Genomic DNA, 16,767 nt, shown 5'->3' with positions numbered 1-16,767 from the left:
CATGCCACCGGCTTATGATGCTTTGGTAGAAGACTGTAAAAGAAGGGGAGGGGGGGGGCTCTTCTTGAAGTACCCCCCTGTAAACTCACCATTTGGAGATACATATCTAGAATTTTATCTCTAATTTTTAGTGAGTGCTGATTTTAGTAGTATTGCCAGACCAACACAAACCCAGGGTCAGTCTTTGAAAATGACTTAATCTGAGCACGCTTTAGACACGGGATCCACATTTTAAAGCAGCAGTCCATAATATTTTTTCCATACCAAAATATTGTAATGAATGGTATCAGTGTTCTGCACGACCTAATAAAAAATATTAATATTAATTATTAATTTGAATTAATAATGTTAATTCACATTAATAATATATTAATTCTAAATACAGACAGAGGGGTCTGGTAGGTGTTCATCCGGGTTTTACATATTTATGTCACATGCACAGCCTCTAAAAGAGGATCTAGCACTGTTTGCTGGCTACCTGCGCAGCCACAGCGCTGATACAAGCAGAACGGCTATGTTTAGGCTCGATGCAATTACACATTCTCACCAGAGAGGTCTCTAAATCCCCAAATTCCAAAACTTTATGGACTGTTGCTTTAAGTGTGCAGTTCATCTGTGCTTTTTAACCCCCAGCTCTATTAATAACCTCATTCTGCCTATTTCCCAAACACTCCCTCTTTATTGGCGCTCTGTGGAGTTTACGTTTGCTGATATGATTGCGGAGATATCATTCAAATCAAAAAACACCAAAAAGAAAATCCAGCCAATATTATTATACCTTTATTGTTTTCAACATCGCAAATCCACTGCCAAATAATGTCCAATTAATAATTACAACAAAACTTTCAGGAAACTTGTTTTCCTGCTTTCCTATCAAGCATTCAGACCCACAGGCTGTGCATTCATTGTACTAAATCTGATATACAAAAGGCAAGCTGCAATGCAGCATATATCAGTCTGACCACAGAACCCGCAGATAGCACAGGCGTGTCTACAACACATGCGCACCACCCTGTCAACTTCAACAGCCCCATGCAAGCTATTGTTTCAGCACTCTGCCCAGTCAGACCAGTCCTCCGTCGCAACAGCCAGCCGCACACACTCGTGAAGGCACTTCTGTTGTTATGCCAAGGCAGCGGCGAGTAGTAGCACACATTCGAGGGGGGGGGGGGTCGTTCAGAGTCGCCACTTTTGTGAAGATGAAATGTAGAGAAAAAAAACATTTAATGAGCAATGAATTCAAGAAATGAAAGAATACACACCCTGGCCACTTTACTGGAAACCCTGTCTGCTCTCTGACCTTGTGGGCCCGATATACAAGTATATAAGTAGCAGATGTCCTCCATCTATTACATTCTGTAAAATAAAGGTCTTCTATAGCAGCGCTTAAAGAAGCATTTGTAGCACCTATTTTTTAGGAGTGTATGTGTGTGGTGTGTGGTGTTACTAGTGTGTGGTGCTGGTAAGGTGGTGTTGCTGGGGGTTTCACACGTGTCACTGTCACTGCTGGGCTGAGAGTGGGTCCACCATCCTAAATTATCTAGTTTAGCTCTCTGTGGTCAGAAACTGAAAGGCTGGAGGTTGACTAACATCAGGAGATGGGCTACAGTCTCTAATGCTGTATTCCATTTACCTCGGAAGTCACATGTAGGCGCTGGGAATGATGCTGGGAATGACTTGACACCCGAGCTGACCAACATATGTCCCATTCTTATGTCCTGCGTTGGCATTGTCCCAAATTAGCATTGCTAGCGATACCAGTTGACAACAATGCATTATACTGTTTTTTGCATATCCAAACACCATAGAACCACATCCACAGATAGAAGATGGACAGTCCAGACTTTTCAAGTCGAAAAAATCGGACTTGTGGAGGCATTCCAGTTAGAAATTCCCTACTCTGAACTTACAAAGGAACTGTACACCAGCAAACTGGCTCACAAATACATCAGTGTCCCTAGCTAGCATTACTGGTAAGCTAAACAAGCTCTCGGTCATGCTGGTTGTGGACCATGGTCCATTTTTAAAGGAGGTAGATTTTAAAGAAAAGATCAATTCCTTCCTTATTTAGCACAAAAACAGGAATGGAGTTCCTTTAAAAACTGATCCACCTTAAAGATGCATCACCAGAACCTATTTTTAAGTGTGGTTTGTTTCACAGTGGTGGTGGGAAATGGAAATGGGAGGTCTGAAGAGTCTGAGCCTCCAAAAGCTCCCTTACAGAATGGTTATGAAGACACTGCCGGATGCCTGAGACACTGTTCTACCAGAGTCCCCTTTTATTTCATATTAAAATGAATAATAGTTTCACTGGTGGGTTTGAATAGTAAATAAAATGGTGAGGGGGTTCGAATGGTCCAGTGCACCAAGACGTTGCCCCGTGACCAGAGGATCGCTAGTTTGAATCCCGGGTCATGCTGCCTGCCATCAGCAGCCGGAGCCTGAGAGAGCACAACTGGCTTTGTTCTCTCTGAGTGGGTAGATGGCTCACTTCATTCTCCCCACATCACTGCAGTCTGATGCTGACTGGCACTGGCGTCTTTTAGCCAATACATCAGAGCCCGGTGATGTTGCATCAGTGGCGGTTCTAAAAGAGGCGGTGGCTGGTTAAGCATATGTCAGGCCTCACCCTCCCAGTGTCGGGAGCATTACACATGTGATGGGGGAGAGTACCAACCAAATATTAGATTAATAAAAAAAGTAAATAAATTAACCACAGTTTTACTCCAAACCCCCTACATTTGGTTCTGCCAATGAACCCACCAGTTTATAGCTCCCCCTAGCACTAGCAACGCTCCAGTCACTAGGAAGGTAACGACTAACACAGGCCTCCTCAGTACATGCAAAGCCAGCTACCGCCTCTTTCTAAACTGCTGCGGCAGTGCCGGGTGGCTTGACATGCTCAGAGGAAAGCGGTGGTTCCCCAGCTAACCAGCTAACAGACGCCTGTGCAGGCCAACATCACTTTGAGAGTGAAGAGGTGAGAGAGCGCCATCTACCCACCCCTAGAGAGCACAGCCAGTTGTGGTCTTTTGGACTCTAGACGCTGATGGCAAAGCGGCATGGCTCGGAATTCAAACTTGCGACCCCAAGGCCATGGTGGCAGCTCAGAACCAGAACCGGAGTGTAATTCAGCATCAGATTTGGAAGTGCTTGATCTGCAGAAGCTCCAGATGATCTGTGGACACCCTGCTGAAGGTACAGATGAACCTCATAAGAGAACATTGCTGATCTATATGATGAAAAACAAACAAACAAATAAAAAAGAATGGGTTTGTGGGAGAAATGAGAGCGTCTCTGGGCTGTCATGGCGACGGCCCCCATCAGGCGACCTTGGTGAGCTGCAGGTCCCCAGCCACGCGGAGGGAAGTGAGGGAGGCTAGCCGGGTCACCCTGTGAGTGAATCCACACAAGGGCTGACCGTCCACCAAAACACGGAACTGCTGGTGCTCACACACTATCTCCATCTGAGGGAGAGAGAGAGAGAGAGACAGAGAGAGAGACAGTGAGCTTATGTACACCAATTAGCATAGTTTAGCACCTGCAGGCCCAATACCACTCTCCTCAAACCATGTGGAGGTGTTCAGAAATCTCTAATAGACTTGCTGATGTGGTTTCCAACACTATATGACTCCCTGTTATCTAGAACGTGAACTAAAGAACAGTTTATGTGTTAGCAGTGTGCTGTGCGCTAGTCCATGTTTGTAGAAAACTGTGTGTCAAACATATGATTATGGCTGGGGTATGAATGAAGGACATTCCACCTTAAAAGACTCTCCGGCTGCGAAAGGGAAGAAGGACAGGGTGCTTTCGCAGGTTCCCCACTTTCCAGACATCCGGGAGTTGCGGCGCACGGCCTTCTCCGCGAAGCTCACAGTCATCTGCAGCCCCACGTCCCCCTCCTCTTCCTCGTCACCCTCGCCTTGAGGCGGGCAGGATACCGTCACCACCATACTGCAGGGAGAGGCACAGCGGTCAGTGGGTCCCAAAGAGGCCTAAAGGGACAAAAAAGCTGGAAATGCTGGAGGTTATTTAGAGGTCAAATCTGGACGGAACTGGTTGGATCAGTTTCATGAATCAGTCATGGGAGTCACATGTAGTTGCATTACAGCGCCCTCTGCTGGATGTTGGGCTATTGCGGAGGCTTCTTTTGAGTTTGATGGTTCAGCTAGTCAACCAGTATGACCACGCTTGTGGACCAGCATGACCACAGGGCATTACTAACCTGACCACGCTGGTCCACCAGTATGTCCACCAGCATGATCAGCGTGACCATCCTGACTATACTAGTCCACCAGTGACCAAGCTTGTGGACCAAGATTATGGACCAGTATGACCAGATTGCCCAAGTTGGACCATCCTGACTACACTAGTCCACCGGTTTGACCAAGCTGCTTGACCAGCATCTCCATGGTGTTGGACCAGCATGACCAGCATGATCAAGTTAGCTAGTCCTTCAAACTGAAATGTAAAAATGTATGCTATGCTGGTCAAGAGCTAAGCTGGTCAACCATCTTAACCAGCTGGTTTACCAGTATAGTTTATGTTTTTGCCTGGATGACCAGCTTCACAACCACCATGGCCATCAAAACCAGCAAGGACCATCTAATACCAGCTACCAGAAACAGCTGTCTTGGGCTGGATTTTGAACATCTCAAAGAAAGAATGCAAGATTGGCTCCATGTTCAGGATTGTTGCGCGGCGTGGGAAAAGAGCAAATCCCATGAAGTCTTGGTGGATCAGATGCTTTAGGGGAGGCCGGGCGTACAGTTTTACCCTTATTTGGAAAGTGATAGGAACGCTGGTCATGTGCGTAACTGCTTTACTGCAGCCTGTTTAGACTGACCATCAGTGATTCACACCGCTGACAAAATGGTTTTACTGGTGGGCACTGGAGTAAAGACCACAGTTCCCACTAGATCTGTGCCGAGACTGCAGGAAGCCCCAGGGCTCGGCCCAAGATGAGATGCTAACATTTTAACACTTACTCAGGAATCAGAACCAGCTACTGTGACATCTTTGCCTTGGTGGTCAACCAGATTATTCATACTGGTGGTCCAGCTTGGTGGTGCTGGTCATGGTGGTCAATCATCTTTGCCTTGCTGGTCAACCAGCTTATTCATACTGGTGGTCCAGCTTGGTAGTGCTGGTCATGCTGGTTGGCTGACATGGTCATGCTGGTCATGCTGATTAACCAGCATGGTCAAGCCTGATTATACTGTTGGTCTAGCTTGATCAGGTTGATGTTTGTAAACCAGCTAAACCATCAAACACCCTATTCTGATCAAATGCTAACCGGTCAACGAGCTTAACCAGCTTGACCGACTTGAGCTACCAGGCTGTTTATTAATCAGTTTATTACAGCATTCCTTAATATAAACAACCAGGCAACCAGAAGCTGTGCTAACACACTGACCACAGGCTAACAGGAGAGTGTTACTCGGGGAGAATCACAAACCTCAAATGGCTCACTATGCCCTGTTCCCTAGTGTGCTGCATGTCCAATAGGGAGGCATTTAGGGCTCTTCAGCTGGTGGCTGAACCCCAGATGGCTCCCAGATTAGAAATGAAGTGCCCTACTGGGGCATATTCAGCCCAGCGTCTAATCTCAGTTTGCTCTTTTTTGTGGAGTGCACTGTTGCTCCTCAGATAACTCCTAGCTCCTCTGCCTATTTAGATTTTAATAGCTTGCATTACTTTGTTATTATTATTATTATTATTATTATTATTATTAGAAATATTGCATTTCATGAACTGTCTAGTGCAGATTCCCTATATAGGGAGTAATTTGAGACTCGGTTGGAGACCAAGAGTCAGGTGTGTTTGTGAGTGAGTGAGTGTGTGTGTGTGTGTGTGTGTGTGTGTTACCTCTTGGGCTGTTTGTGAACAATGCCCATCACTACCAATCTCATAGACGGGCGCAGACCCCCTTTGATCTCCCCAGCATAGTCCTCCTCCTGCAGACAAAGGCAAAGCCCAGCTGAAGACCCTGCGCCACAGAGCCCCCTCACCCAGTACAGACATTTTTTTTTTAATTCATTCATATATATAAATATATATATTTATTATTGTTATTAGCCAAGTCCAGAGTCTTCAAAGCTAAAGTATCTCGGCTATTCTTAGAAAGCAGAGTAACAAAGGGCTTTGCACCATGCCAGCCCTCCACCGTGCCTGAAAATAAGCCTCTACACTGCTTTACTGCTCAATGTCATTCCAGCAGGGTGGCAGGGCACTCACATTTCAGCTAGAACAATGATGCACAGGGAGGATGCACAGGGAGGATGCACAGGGAGGATGCACAGAGAGGATGCACAGGGAGGATGCACAGTGGAAGGACACCACGCTCCAGACTGATGAATTATTACGCACTGTATACTATTTCTGCTGCAGAAAAAGACGGCGCGCGCACAGCATTCTGCGGTGAAATATGACCTCATCTATAGTGAGGAACGGCGCGAGGCTCGCACTGACCTGCCGTGTGTTCTCCGTGTCCGTCATCTTCTCCTCGGCGGGGCGAGTTTTTACAGTCCAGTATGAATGTAAATCAGGGGAGATGACAATAGCTGTCAGCAGTTTATGATCGCGGCGCGCAAGCTCAGAGCCCCGCCTTGGCCGCCTCGCGCCTCCGCGTTTCCTTGGAAACCGTCTCACGCTGTTCTTTTCCCGCCTGTATTCAGGCAGACCCCGCCCCTCCCCAGGGAGAGCACTTTATATAGAACATTAATGTAGTGATTATTATTATTATTATTATTATTATTATTATTGTTGTTGTTGTTGTTGTTGTCTGTGGTGGTTTTATAAAATAATATATATATTTATATATTTTCTTTTTTTATATAATCAAAATGAGTAAACAAGAACAAGAAAACATATTTTACACATTAACACTAATTATTATTATCGTTATCATCATCTTCATTGTAATTTTGTGTTATAATATATATATACACATGACACAATACTGACTTTGTAGAAGTCCCATATGAAAAATGTGTCAGATATTAATTAATGAGTTAAACAATTACTAACAACTAATAAAGTAAAAATGCAACAATACCAAAGAAACATCCATAGTAGTAGTTATGCCCTACTATGATCAATATATTTTTAAATTAATTATGTTATTATTTTGGATTTGGGATTATTATTATTATTGTTGTTGTTGTGGTGGTGGTTTAAAAATTATATTTATTACATTCAAACAAGAATAAGCACAATAACACAATAACATGTACATATTAACACTAATTAATTGTTATGTGTCCGATATTAATTAAACAATTAACAACAACAATATAAATAATAATAATAATAATAATAAATGCAACAATAACAAAAATCAAAACAGTATAACTAAGATCAAAATTATCATAATTGTATTTTTGAAATTGATAATGTTATTATTTTGGAATTATTACTATTATTCTTATTATTTACACATTCAGTAAATATAATACTACTCTTTATTGCTGAATGTAAACAGGCTAAGCGAGTGTTACCCGAGGGACATGCTGAGGTACGGTCACTAACGGCTACAGAGGAACTCTGTAGGGCAATTATCCTCCGCAGGTTTACTGTTCCTCAGGCTGGAACTGGTTCAACATGTCTCACAGCTACAGCTTCATCTAACAGAGCTCCTGATTTCCTCTTTAACTCCAGTGTCTCTCACTCACACTCTGACTCTCTCACTGCTGCTTCATCCTGAATGATCAGAGTGGACTGTGGGAGAGCAAGGCCCAAAGACCCCCCCCCACACACACACACACACACTCATGATCAGCCAGTCAGGTTTCACCTCTGAAAATGAGTATGGGGTCTAATCTGGCCCTTGTCTGGGCTTTGCTTCGCAGTCACAGATAAACGGGTGTTCTGACCACTGCATTATTTGTTTTTCGAGGAACTGCAGAATCAGTGTAAACCAGGGCAGGAGAGGAAACACTGCGACCCTTGAACAGCATGTGATTCAGCAACACCAGCCAGTAATGGTTCAAAATCTGCTGGAATAGATATGAGACTTTTATTTTGGAACTCAGAGCAGAATAAATACACACTGTGCATTCAGAGCCACACTGGAATATCAGAAATTTATTTAAAAATAAAAAAAAGGTGCACGTATTTGTCACTGTGGACTGTACAGCGAAATGTGTCCTCCGCATTTAACCCATCTGGTAGTGAACACACACTCACACGCACACATGTGTTAGGGGCAGTGAGTACACACACACACACCCAGAGCGGTGGGCAGCCAACTCCAGCGCCCGGGGAGCAGAGAGGGTAAAGGGCCTTGCTCAAGGGCCCAACAGTGGCAGCTTGCCGAGCCCGGGAATCGAACCCACAACCCTGTTATCGATATCCCGGCGCTCTAACCGCTGAGCCACCACTGCCCCTACATTTAAGCTCATTAGTGTATGACTATAAATAATTCTGTACTATTATTTACCACTATAGCTGCTTTGTCTAGCTTTGTCTGAGCTGCTCAGCCAGTATGTAAAAACAAAATTATGATGTATATTTTTTAACAAACATAAATCATAAATATTGTTTGAAAAAGTATAATAATAATATTTACTCCCCAATCCAGTAGAATATCCTTAAATTAAATCTCCTGTTTTAAATGCATGTTTTTTTGTGATTTTACAAAAATCAATTACGTTTAGCCCCGCCCCTTCATACTGAAGTTGTAAGCCGTGTTATAGCTCAAGTGTCCTCTTGCACGAGGTCAGCCAATCAGAACTAAGATCATTGACATAGATCAGTGTAAGACACAGTTACAAACACAGCCTGTTTAAAGGGACAAAGAGAGGTTGGAAAATGGCCATGTGAAATGGGGAAATGAGGTAAAATGTAAATAAGCTCACTTCTGATTGGCTGTCCAATATTGCGCCTCATTTAAAAATCTCTTTTTAATCTTTTTAGCTGGACTGTTCAGAGCTAAACTGAAGGCTGAACAGGTATATATGCAATATGTAAATTTGCTGTTTTTGTGACATCACAAAAACAATATATTTTGTTTTTTGCTTTTGTTTATAGACTGGGCCTACAGCTTTTTTAAGGCTACACACTACTGCACACGTTTTATTTAAAAAATATATAAAAACTACACTTTCTACCCCCCTCCCCTCCATTTGTCCTATAATATAGACCCTTTAAAAGCTCCAATTCTGATTAGGCTGTGAGTTTATAACTGAATTGGCTGTCCAGACTAAAACACCCCTCTAACCCAAGTGTGAATGGGCAAGGCAAAACAGCTGTAGGCTGAATAGGCAGATCTGGAACATCGCTGCGAGGATCTGATTGCACTCAGCCACAAGCGAGGTCAGGTTTCGATGCTTAATTGTGGACCAAAATAACTAATCGCTGAAGCAAAATCAGTGCCCGTGCTTTTAATTTGCAAGCAGAGTCACGTGGCTCGGATTCAGCTGATGAGGTCACATGATCGTAGCTACGTCAACGCGCCCATGGCCGCGCGGCTGATGTTGAGGACGTAAACATTAAACCTGCAAAACGAAGCAAACTGTGAGTTCGTTTATTATTATTATTATTTATTATTATTATTATTATTACAACACATTTTGAGGCATTTTCTCCAACATCTGAAGAGGGTAGGGGTTGTATTTGTATTTTTTTTTTAAATCACAGAGACGCCCGTTGCCGACAGCACTGCTGAAAAATGAAGTTAATATAATATTAATGTTTTATTTTCTCTATTTTTTTTTGTTTTTTCTTCTCAGTGTTTTCTAGTTATTGTTATTTTAATCGACTCTGTGTCCTCGTGATATGTTGTCAAGCTAGCGCGAGCTGTATTTATGAAGCCCTTAAGCCTGCCTGCAGCTTCTCCAGCTTCTCCAGCCGAATTGTCCGGTCCACCTTAACTGCCGCTGCACCTCCATGCAACCGCTGCACCTCTTAAGGTGGAACGGACAATTTCCCAATTTAAGCTTCGCGTTGGTGGGGGATTTTAGCACTATATAAGTGGTGTGGAGTTAGCTGGTGTCGTTTCAGGCTGATGTTTCATCCCCTTACAGCTGAAATCGTTCTGGAAAGCCTGCTGTGTCATTAACTAGCTAGCTAGCGCTAGCAGAACTGAGCGAATTAAGCCCTTTAGAAAGATAACTGACCCGTTGTAGCAGGGACACTCTCACTTTCCCCCTATTTCCTCCTTAATCTTACACATTTTGTCGGTGTTTCATTTCTAAGTCTTGTCGCCTCTTCCTCAGGTCCTGCTAACGGCAGCTGTCTGTCAGGTAGGGCTGGACGATACGGTTAAACACACGATAAACAGTCAACGATACACGGTAACGATCTCCGATGCTCAGAATAGTATTTTTATTATCAGCTGAAACTGCTGATTTTGAAGCAAGTTATATTGATTAAGTGCAGCAATGTAAGCAAAGCTGCATGTAAACAAACAGTTGGTAAGTGTTTACTGCATTAAGAACTACCACAGTAAACAAAGTTGTTTACTAATAAGTCTGATAAATCTGATTTTCACTGAATGAACGCAGGAGTTATATATTCATGCAGAGGCAGAGTCTGGTTTCTTTTCCAGTGAAGTGTTTCTAGTGCCACTGGCTGCAGCGCAGTCCTAATGAATGATCCATCCACCCCTGTGCTTAACAGTTGGAGAGGGGTTCTTTTCAGGAAATTCTGCACCCTTTTTTTCATATTACTGCTCGTTTTTGTTAGAAATTATTTTTTCTTCATCTTCCCTTTCTTTTCACTACAGATGAGGAAGTCTGGTAACTGTTGGCAGTGACCTAAGCAGTCGGAGGCTGGAAAGTGTGCCGCCATGCACCCGTTTGGCCGGGAGAAGGAGAGCTCCAGGCAGGACCTGTTCGGCTTCTTCACGCAGTGTTTGCAGCATGGAGAGTGGGAGCTGGCGGCCGCGTGCGTCCAGCAGCTCGGCCAGGCCGCTGGAGACGTCCCGCAGGAACCCAGCGACATCATTACTGCCATCGTCACACACCCTTACCAGCTGCAGTAAGTAGGACGTTTAGAGGCAGCAGACAGAGTTAACAGTCCTTAACTTTAAATAGCATCATCCATCCCAGGGACTGCAGATGGAAATAAGCCATTTTGGCTAAATCTGGCACGCTCTCACTGTGAAATGATGATGATGATGATGATGAATGTGTATTGTCTCTGTTTTAGTTAGTTAGTTAATGAATGAATGAATGAATGAATGAATGAATTACATTACATTACATTAGTTACAATGTTTTGGCCCCTCTCCACTACTGCTTTCAGTTAAAATAAAAAATCAAAAATCTGAAGAACTGCTGCTTTAACTGCAGCCATGCTAATGAGGACAGAAACACACCTGTGATTGGCTAAGGAACCAGGAGTGTTCAGTAAATCGAGCTGCTGCTGGTTGAACTGACTATGTTGTGTATCTTACGTAGTTGTTTTATGGATGTGAGGATGTTGGTCTGGGTTAACGTAGTGTTGTGTGTTATGGTGTCTGTTGTAGGTGGGATACAGTGGGAAGCCCTCACAGACTGGCCTGGTACTGGCTGCAGGTCCTTGAGAAACACTCAAAAGACAAGGTAAAGTGTTTCTAGCATGGTTCAGAACACGGTTCTCTCTTGTGAGGGTTTTCCTGTCTTACATCTTTCTCTTTTCTCTCTCTCTGCAGGTGTGTGAATCAGTAAGGAGAGAGCTGGCCTTTCTGCTGCTTTTAGAGGAGCTCGGGGAGGAGGTTCCTCTGACTGTACTGAAGGTGATTCTCTCGCTTGTCTTCGGCTTCTCTTCTTAAAAAATGGGAGGTGCTACATTTTGGACCACAAACTGAGAGATTTAAACTGGCTTTCAAATCAGAATGACATGTATAAATATTATAAATGTATATAAAAAAAAAGTTCCCAGAATACTCACAATACTCAATACATATAAAATAACACTGATTTAATATATAACCATAAATAAATGTAGTCCCAACACATAAGCTTCTTCCTTTCTCCGTTCCTATTTTCCCAGGAGTTACACCAGGCCTTCCTAGACTCTGAGTTTGTTGAGAAGAAGGACCCTCGCCCTCCTGTGCTCCCGCTGAGTGGTGCTGCTCTCTCCTGTGTCAGCTCCCTGTTGTCCCGGGGCAGGCCGCGGCTGGCTCATGCTCTGCTTGGTTTCCTAAGGGGCCGTGGACTGCAGGACGTCTTCCTCCAGCAGCTTCTGAAGCGTGTGACTGCAGCGGAACGGAGTGAGGGATGGGCAGAGGAGGTGTGTGCCATGCTGGCTCTGCTGCCTTGCAGTGCCGGGGGCTCCGGAGCCCAGTTGGAGGCCCTGTGGGAAGGGCTGTGGGGCGCCCGGGAGGGACCCCTGAGTGAGGAGAGGGTGCTGGGGTGCCTCCTGCGGCCACAAAGCCAAACTCTTCTCACACTGTACTGCTCCACAGCGCTCAGGCTGCTCCGGGATGGACTGCTCCGAGAGGCACCACACACACAAGGTGAGGAGAACATGAGGGGTTAAGGATTACACACATTGACTGGGGGGGGTATTAAAGGGTGCATTTTTTTGCATACCAACATAAGTTGTTGTTGTTTGATGTATAAATAGTAAGTGTGTGGGGGTGAGATCTGGATTAACAAGCCTATTTACCACCCTGTTATTTCCGCAGAATAAAACATGCAGATTTAAATAAATAAACAAATAAATATAAATATAAATATTATAATATTAAAAAAAAAATCTTACCAGACAGTGCTGCTGTCCTCCTGATGTGTCCTGCCAGCGTGATGTGCTGTTAGCAAGCTGAAGACAGTGTAGCTGGTTAACTTTTAGCCTTGCCTCCACTTGCTTTCCTGGATTTGTAGCAATGGTTTATGTAAATTTGGGCCTCTAAATATAACGAGTCAAGACTGCGATTATCAAGACTCCTTGTTCTCAACCATGATGAGATAAACATGGCACCTATTATTTAAGCAAGTGGTGTGTTGCGTGCCCTAAAGCCACTTCCATGTGGCCTACTTGTGGGTTTTGTGTTTTAGGGAAGTGAGAGGAGTTGAAGGCTTAATGTGCAGGCTTCATACTGTCGGCACATCACACTTCTGCTCATGAGGCCATTACCGGCTCAGCTGCTGCTGATTTTACATGCAGCCACACTCTTTGTGCTTATTAGAGCTGCACAGTGTAGACAAAGTACTTCTGATGTGTATTCTAATTATATTGCTATATCATTGGTAATAGTAGGAGAATATAATGACCACCCTTGATTTTTATATGATGGACCAACCCATGCCCAGCTCCACTTCCTATATAGGAGCACTGTGTATTTCTATAATTTCAGACTGTAGCCCATGTAGTTTCTCTGCATACTTTGTTAGCCTCCCTTCACCTTGTGTGTCAGTGGTCAGGACTGGCTACCCCCACAGAGCAGTTGGTATGTGGGTGGTGGGTCATTCTCACCACTGCAGTGACACTGACTGACTAACATGGTGGTGGTGTGTTAGTGTGTGTGTTGCACAAGGTGGACCAACGTGGTAAGAGTGTCCAGCAACACTGCTCTGTCTGATCCGATGTCTGATCCACCAGTGCAACACACACACTAACACACTCGCCACCGTGTCAGTGTCATAGTGTACTGATATGACTGTGTATAAGTATTGAAGATTTCTGACTAACTATCAATATGTTGTGCAGCTCTAGTGGCCTACTTATCTAACTGTGTGTGTGTGTGTGTGTGTGTGTGTGTGTGTGTGTGTCTCCTTAAAGCAGACTTACCTGAAGCAGAGAGGGTCATGCTTGGCCTGTGTTGTCATAGTGACCGGCCGACAGTTTGGAAAGCTATGTACTTTGAGTGCCTGAGTAGTGGAAAGCACTTTCTGGAGCAGGTGCTGGTAAGTGCCCGCAGGTGAATGATAGCCAACAGTCAGGACCAGCCTGGACAGTATTACTTAGTTAGTCCTGCTGTTTCACATCTCTATATAACAGGCTCTCTTCCACTTCCCTTTGGGGGAATCCCTGTGTCAGTCTAGTGCTTCTTGTTGTAGTCAGCATTATGCCCAAATAAGGAATTTCTAAGTCAGTTTTAAAAATATATAAATATTGAATGTCCAAGACAAATACATACAGATTTCTTAGTTTGAAATTACCTAAGTACAAATTTAGCTCATATTATTGTGTTATAATAAGGTTATAATATATAGAATATTATGTAATAATAAACAAAGTTACGCATTTTATTGTTTTCTGCTTTGAGCAGTCTATTTCAAATGTATAAAATGTGATGCATAGTAAAAGTCATATATCCAAAGTATTTATTTTTTTTATAAATTGTATAAAATTAAACAAATTATGACACGTGTCAAACAGTCAGAATATAAATAATGCTGCTGTCATGCTACAAGCAAGCTCATGCTCTTAAACATTGACATGACATGAAACGGCATGAACCTATAAACACAATTCTGTATAAACAGTAGCTACTTGCTGATGGGAGCAAAAAATTGGGTCAGAGCCAGTTGTTTGGAAAGCCTCTTCACTGCATCTTCAATTATATGCATAAAGTTGAGGAAACTCCCATTTGTCGCATTCCACTTGTTGCAACATCGTGGCCACAAATCACATTTTCCCATAGGAAATGACTGGTCGCTCTGTCTTCTGCTAGTGTGAATGCACAGTTAGACAGTTGTGCCACCCGGGAGCCCTTCTGGGTTCGTTTTGTGTGTTGTGGTAACGTCTCGTTTTGTTTGTAGGTAACTGGGCTTGACCTTATAAAGAAGGAGGAATTTTCCAAGCTGGAGGCCTTATTGGAGGCGGAGTTTCAGCCACTGTCCCGTCTCCTACTGTTGTTGGGATGGAAGCACTGCCAGAGCCTCGACTCAGCCCAGACGCTTCTCCGAATTCTGCACCAGCAGCAGGTCAGAGTTCCGAATATCAAAACAGTTGTCATAAGAAGGTGTTGAAGGTTTTAGCTATAAACTGAACTAATACGTCACCCATAAAGCTTCAGTTTTAATCCCATCCTGATTGGCTGGAGCAGTTATAATGCAAGAGTCAGAGTGGAGACTTGGTCATGTGCTTTATCTTGTTCATGCTGCTGCGTTGAATGTCTGAGATACGGTGTGCTTTGAAAAGTAATCTACGGAGTACGATTTGTATGAACTGTGGTCTTGCGTAGCTGGTCTTACACACACACACACACACACACACACACACACACACACACACACACACACACACACACACACACACACAGTTGAAACTGAAGTGCCAGGTGATGTCAGTGGGATAATCACTGCTAAACACAGACCTGTTCTTTATTCTCTATTGTGCCCAAGGCAAATTTTGTCTCCCTCTCTTTCTGCAGGCCCAGGCTAATGATACCGTACTTGGCGAGTTTGCGAATGTACTCTCGTCTCAGCTCGGAGTGTTGGAATGGTGTGTCAAGAACAACCCGTGAGTGCAACATACCTGTGAGGGTGATCCTCAGTGGCTCCTCTCCATGCTCTTCATATGGCTTCATTACTAGAACAACACCACCACCACTGTGTTCAGTTCATTTAAAATGTGTGTATAAATGGATGATAAATTACATGTATGTAATGTAAAAACTTGTATGTCCAATCTGTATGTCCAAAAATGTAAAAAGATTTTATTCCAAGGCATTTTAGATCATTTCTATTGGTCCATTCATCAGACAATGTATTAAATATAAAGAAAAACTTGGTTTTAGACATATAAAAACAGTACAAACTATATACATGTATGGACAAAGGTATTTGGACACCTCCACATTCCATCTATATGAGCTTTTCTGACATATCGTTTTAAACCCATAAGCATTAATAAGCAGCTGGTCCCCCTTTGCTCTAAGCTCTAACAGCATTGGAGGCTTTGCTGCCCTCTGCTCTGAGCTCAGCACTCGGCCCTGACCCCGCTCTGTAACTTTACGTGGTCTGACAGACACTCTGTGGCTGAGCTGCTCTCTGTGAGCTGTTCCTCCTAAACTCTTCCACTGTTCAATAGTAACACCACTCACAGCTGATGGAGGAAGATCTAGGAGGGAAGGTCTAAATTTCACCAGCTGACTTGTTGTTGTTGGTGCAGCGGTGTCTCCTATTACATACAGAACCACGCTGGAGTTCAGTGAGCTCTTCAGAACCTCCCGTTCTTTCACTGATGTGTGGAAGAAAGACAGACTGCAGGACTAGGGGCTTGATCGTACACACCTTTGGTAATGGGAATGAATCAAACACCTGAATTCAGTGATTATGAGGTGTGTCCCAATACTTTTGTCATTACTGTGTGTCCTCAACAGCGCAGTAAGATTTAATCCATGTGAATGTGGATGCTTGCCAGTACTATTTTTCCACAGCCATGGCCAGCTTTGCTTGCCTTATGCTGGCCTATTTCAGCTCCAGATCCTCATGCTTTGGCAGCACCACAACCCACAGCCTTTATTAAACTGCCTGGGTCATAATATAATATCTGCACTGTTGGCAGGATTAGACTTTGTACATTATATTAGTCAGTAACAGTGAAGTGGGAGAGATTGGAGGGGTTATTGTTCTGCTCCAAGATGCAGCTAAATAAAATATGAAAATTGCTAGATTTAAAATCATATTCTAATTAAGAAACATTTGAGATGGCAAATATGTGTCTGTTTGTATGAATAGAGGGATATCCCATGAGGCCTTAAAGTCTCAGTTGCATTCTCTGGATCACCACTCTGCTCTGTACGTGCTGCACTCTCTCACTCCTCTGGTCAAGTGTGAAGAGCGGAGAGTTTTGGAGCTTCTGCAAGCAGCAGGTACCACTCACTTAACAAAA

The 16,767-nt window shown here is 43.7% G+C and overlaps 2 protein-coding genes across 10 annotated transcripts in view; one reads left to right on the top strand and one right to left on the bottom strand.

The window, feature by feature from the left end:
* Positions 1 to 767: 767 nt before the first annotated feature.
* Positions 768 to 6,611, bottom strand: LOC140553952 (galectin-related protein A). Its single transcript, XM_072676746.1, has 4 exons — positions 6,472 to 6,611; positions 5,869 to 5,957; positions 3,765 to 3,954; positions 768 to 3,467 (listed from the first exon to the last, which is right to left on the bottom strand). Exons 1-4 carry the CDS (start codon positions 6,496 to 6,498, stop codon positions 3,324 to 3,326), a joined length of 450 nt encoding a protein of 149 aa, XP_072532847.1. The 5' UTR covers positions 6,499 to 6,611; the 3' UTR covers positions 768 to 3,323.
* Positions 6,612 to 9,427: 2,816 nt separating this feature from the next.
* zfyve26 (zinc finger, FYVE domain containing 26) overlaps positions 9,428 to 16,767 on the top strand; it is a 30,348-nt gene continuing 23,008 nt past the window's right edge. For 5 of the 9 annotated variants that reach the window (XM_072677309.1, XM_072677308.1, XM_072677307.1 and 2 more), the window contains exons 1-10: positions 9,428 to 9,516; positions 10,218 to 10,295; positions 10,727 to 10,980; positions 11,471 to 11,546; positions 11,636 to 11,719; positions 11,977 to 12,442; positions 13,708 to 13,832; positions 14,691 to 14,855; positions 15,305 to 15,393; positions 16,614 to 16,747. In XM_072677309.1, coding sequence (XP_072533410.1) covers positions 10,790 to 10,980; positions 11,471 to 11,546; positions 11,636 to 11,719; positions 11,977 to 12,442; positions 13,708 to 13,832; positions 14,691 to 14,855; positions 15,305 to 15,393; positions 16,614 to 16,747 — 1,330 coding nt within the window. In that variant the 5' untranslated portion in view covers positions 9,428 to 9,516; positions 10,218 to 10,295; positions 10,727 to 10,789. Of the gene's footprint in view, positions 9,517 to 9,643; positions 9,676 to 10,217; positions 10,296 to 10,726; positions 10,981 to 11,470; positions 11,547 to 11,635; positions 11,720 to 11,976; positions 12,443 to 13,707; positions 13,833 to 14,690; positions 14,856 to 15,304; positions 15,394 to 16,613; positions 16,748 to 16,767 lie in introns of those variants that run through there. The other 4 variants (XM_072677303.1, XM_072677306.1, XM_072677304.1 and 1 more) reach the window with 4 other exon arrangements.

The sequence above is a fragment of the Salminus brasiliensis genome, chromosome 4, assembly GCF_030463535.1.
Source record: "Salminus brasiliensis chromosome 4, fSalBra1.hap2, whole genome shotgun sequence".
In the NCBI taxonomy this organism is placed as follows: domain Eukaryota; kingdom Metazoa; phylum Chordata; class Actinopteri; order Characiformes; family Bryconidae; genus Salminus; species Salminus brasiliensis.
This window is presented reverse-complemented; position numbering and strand designations above follow the sequence as displayed.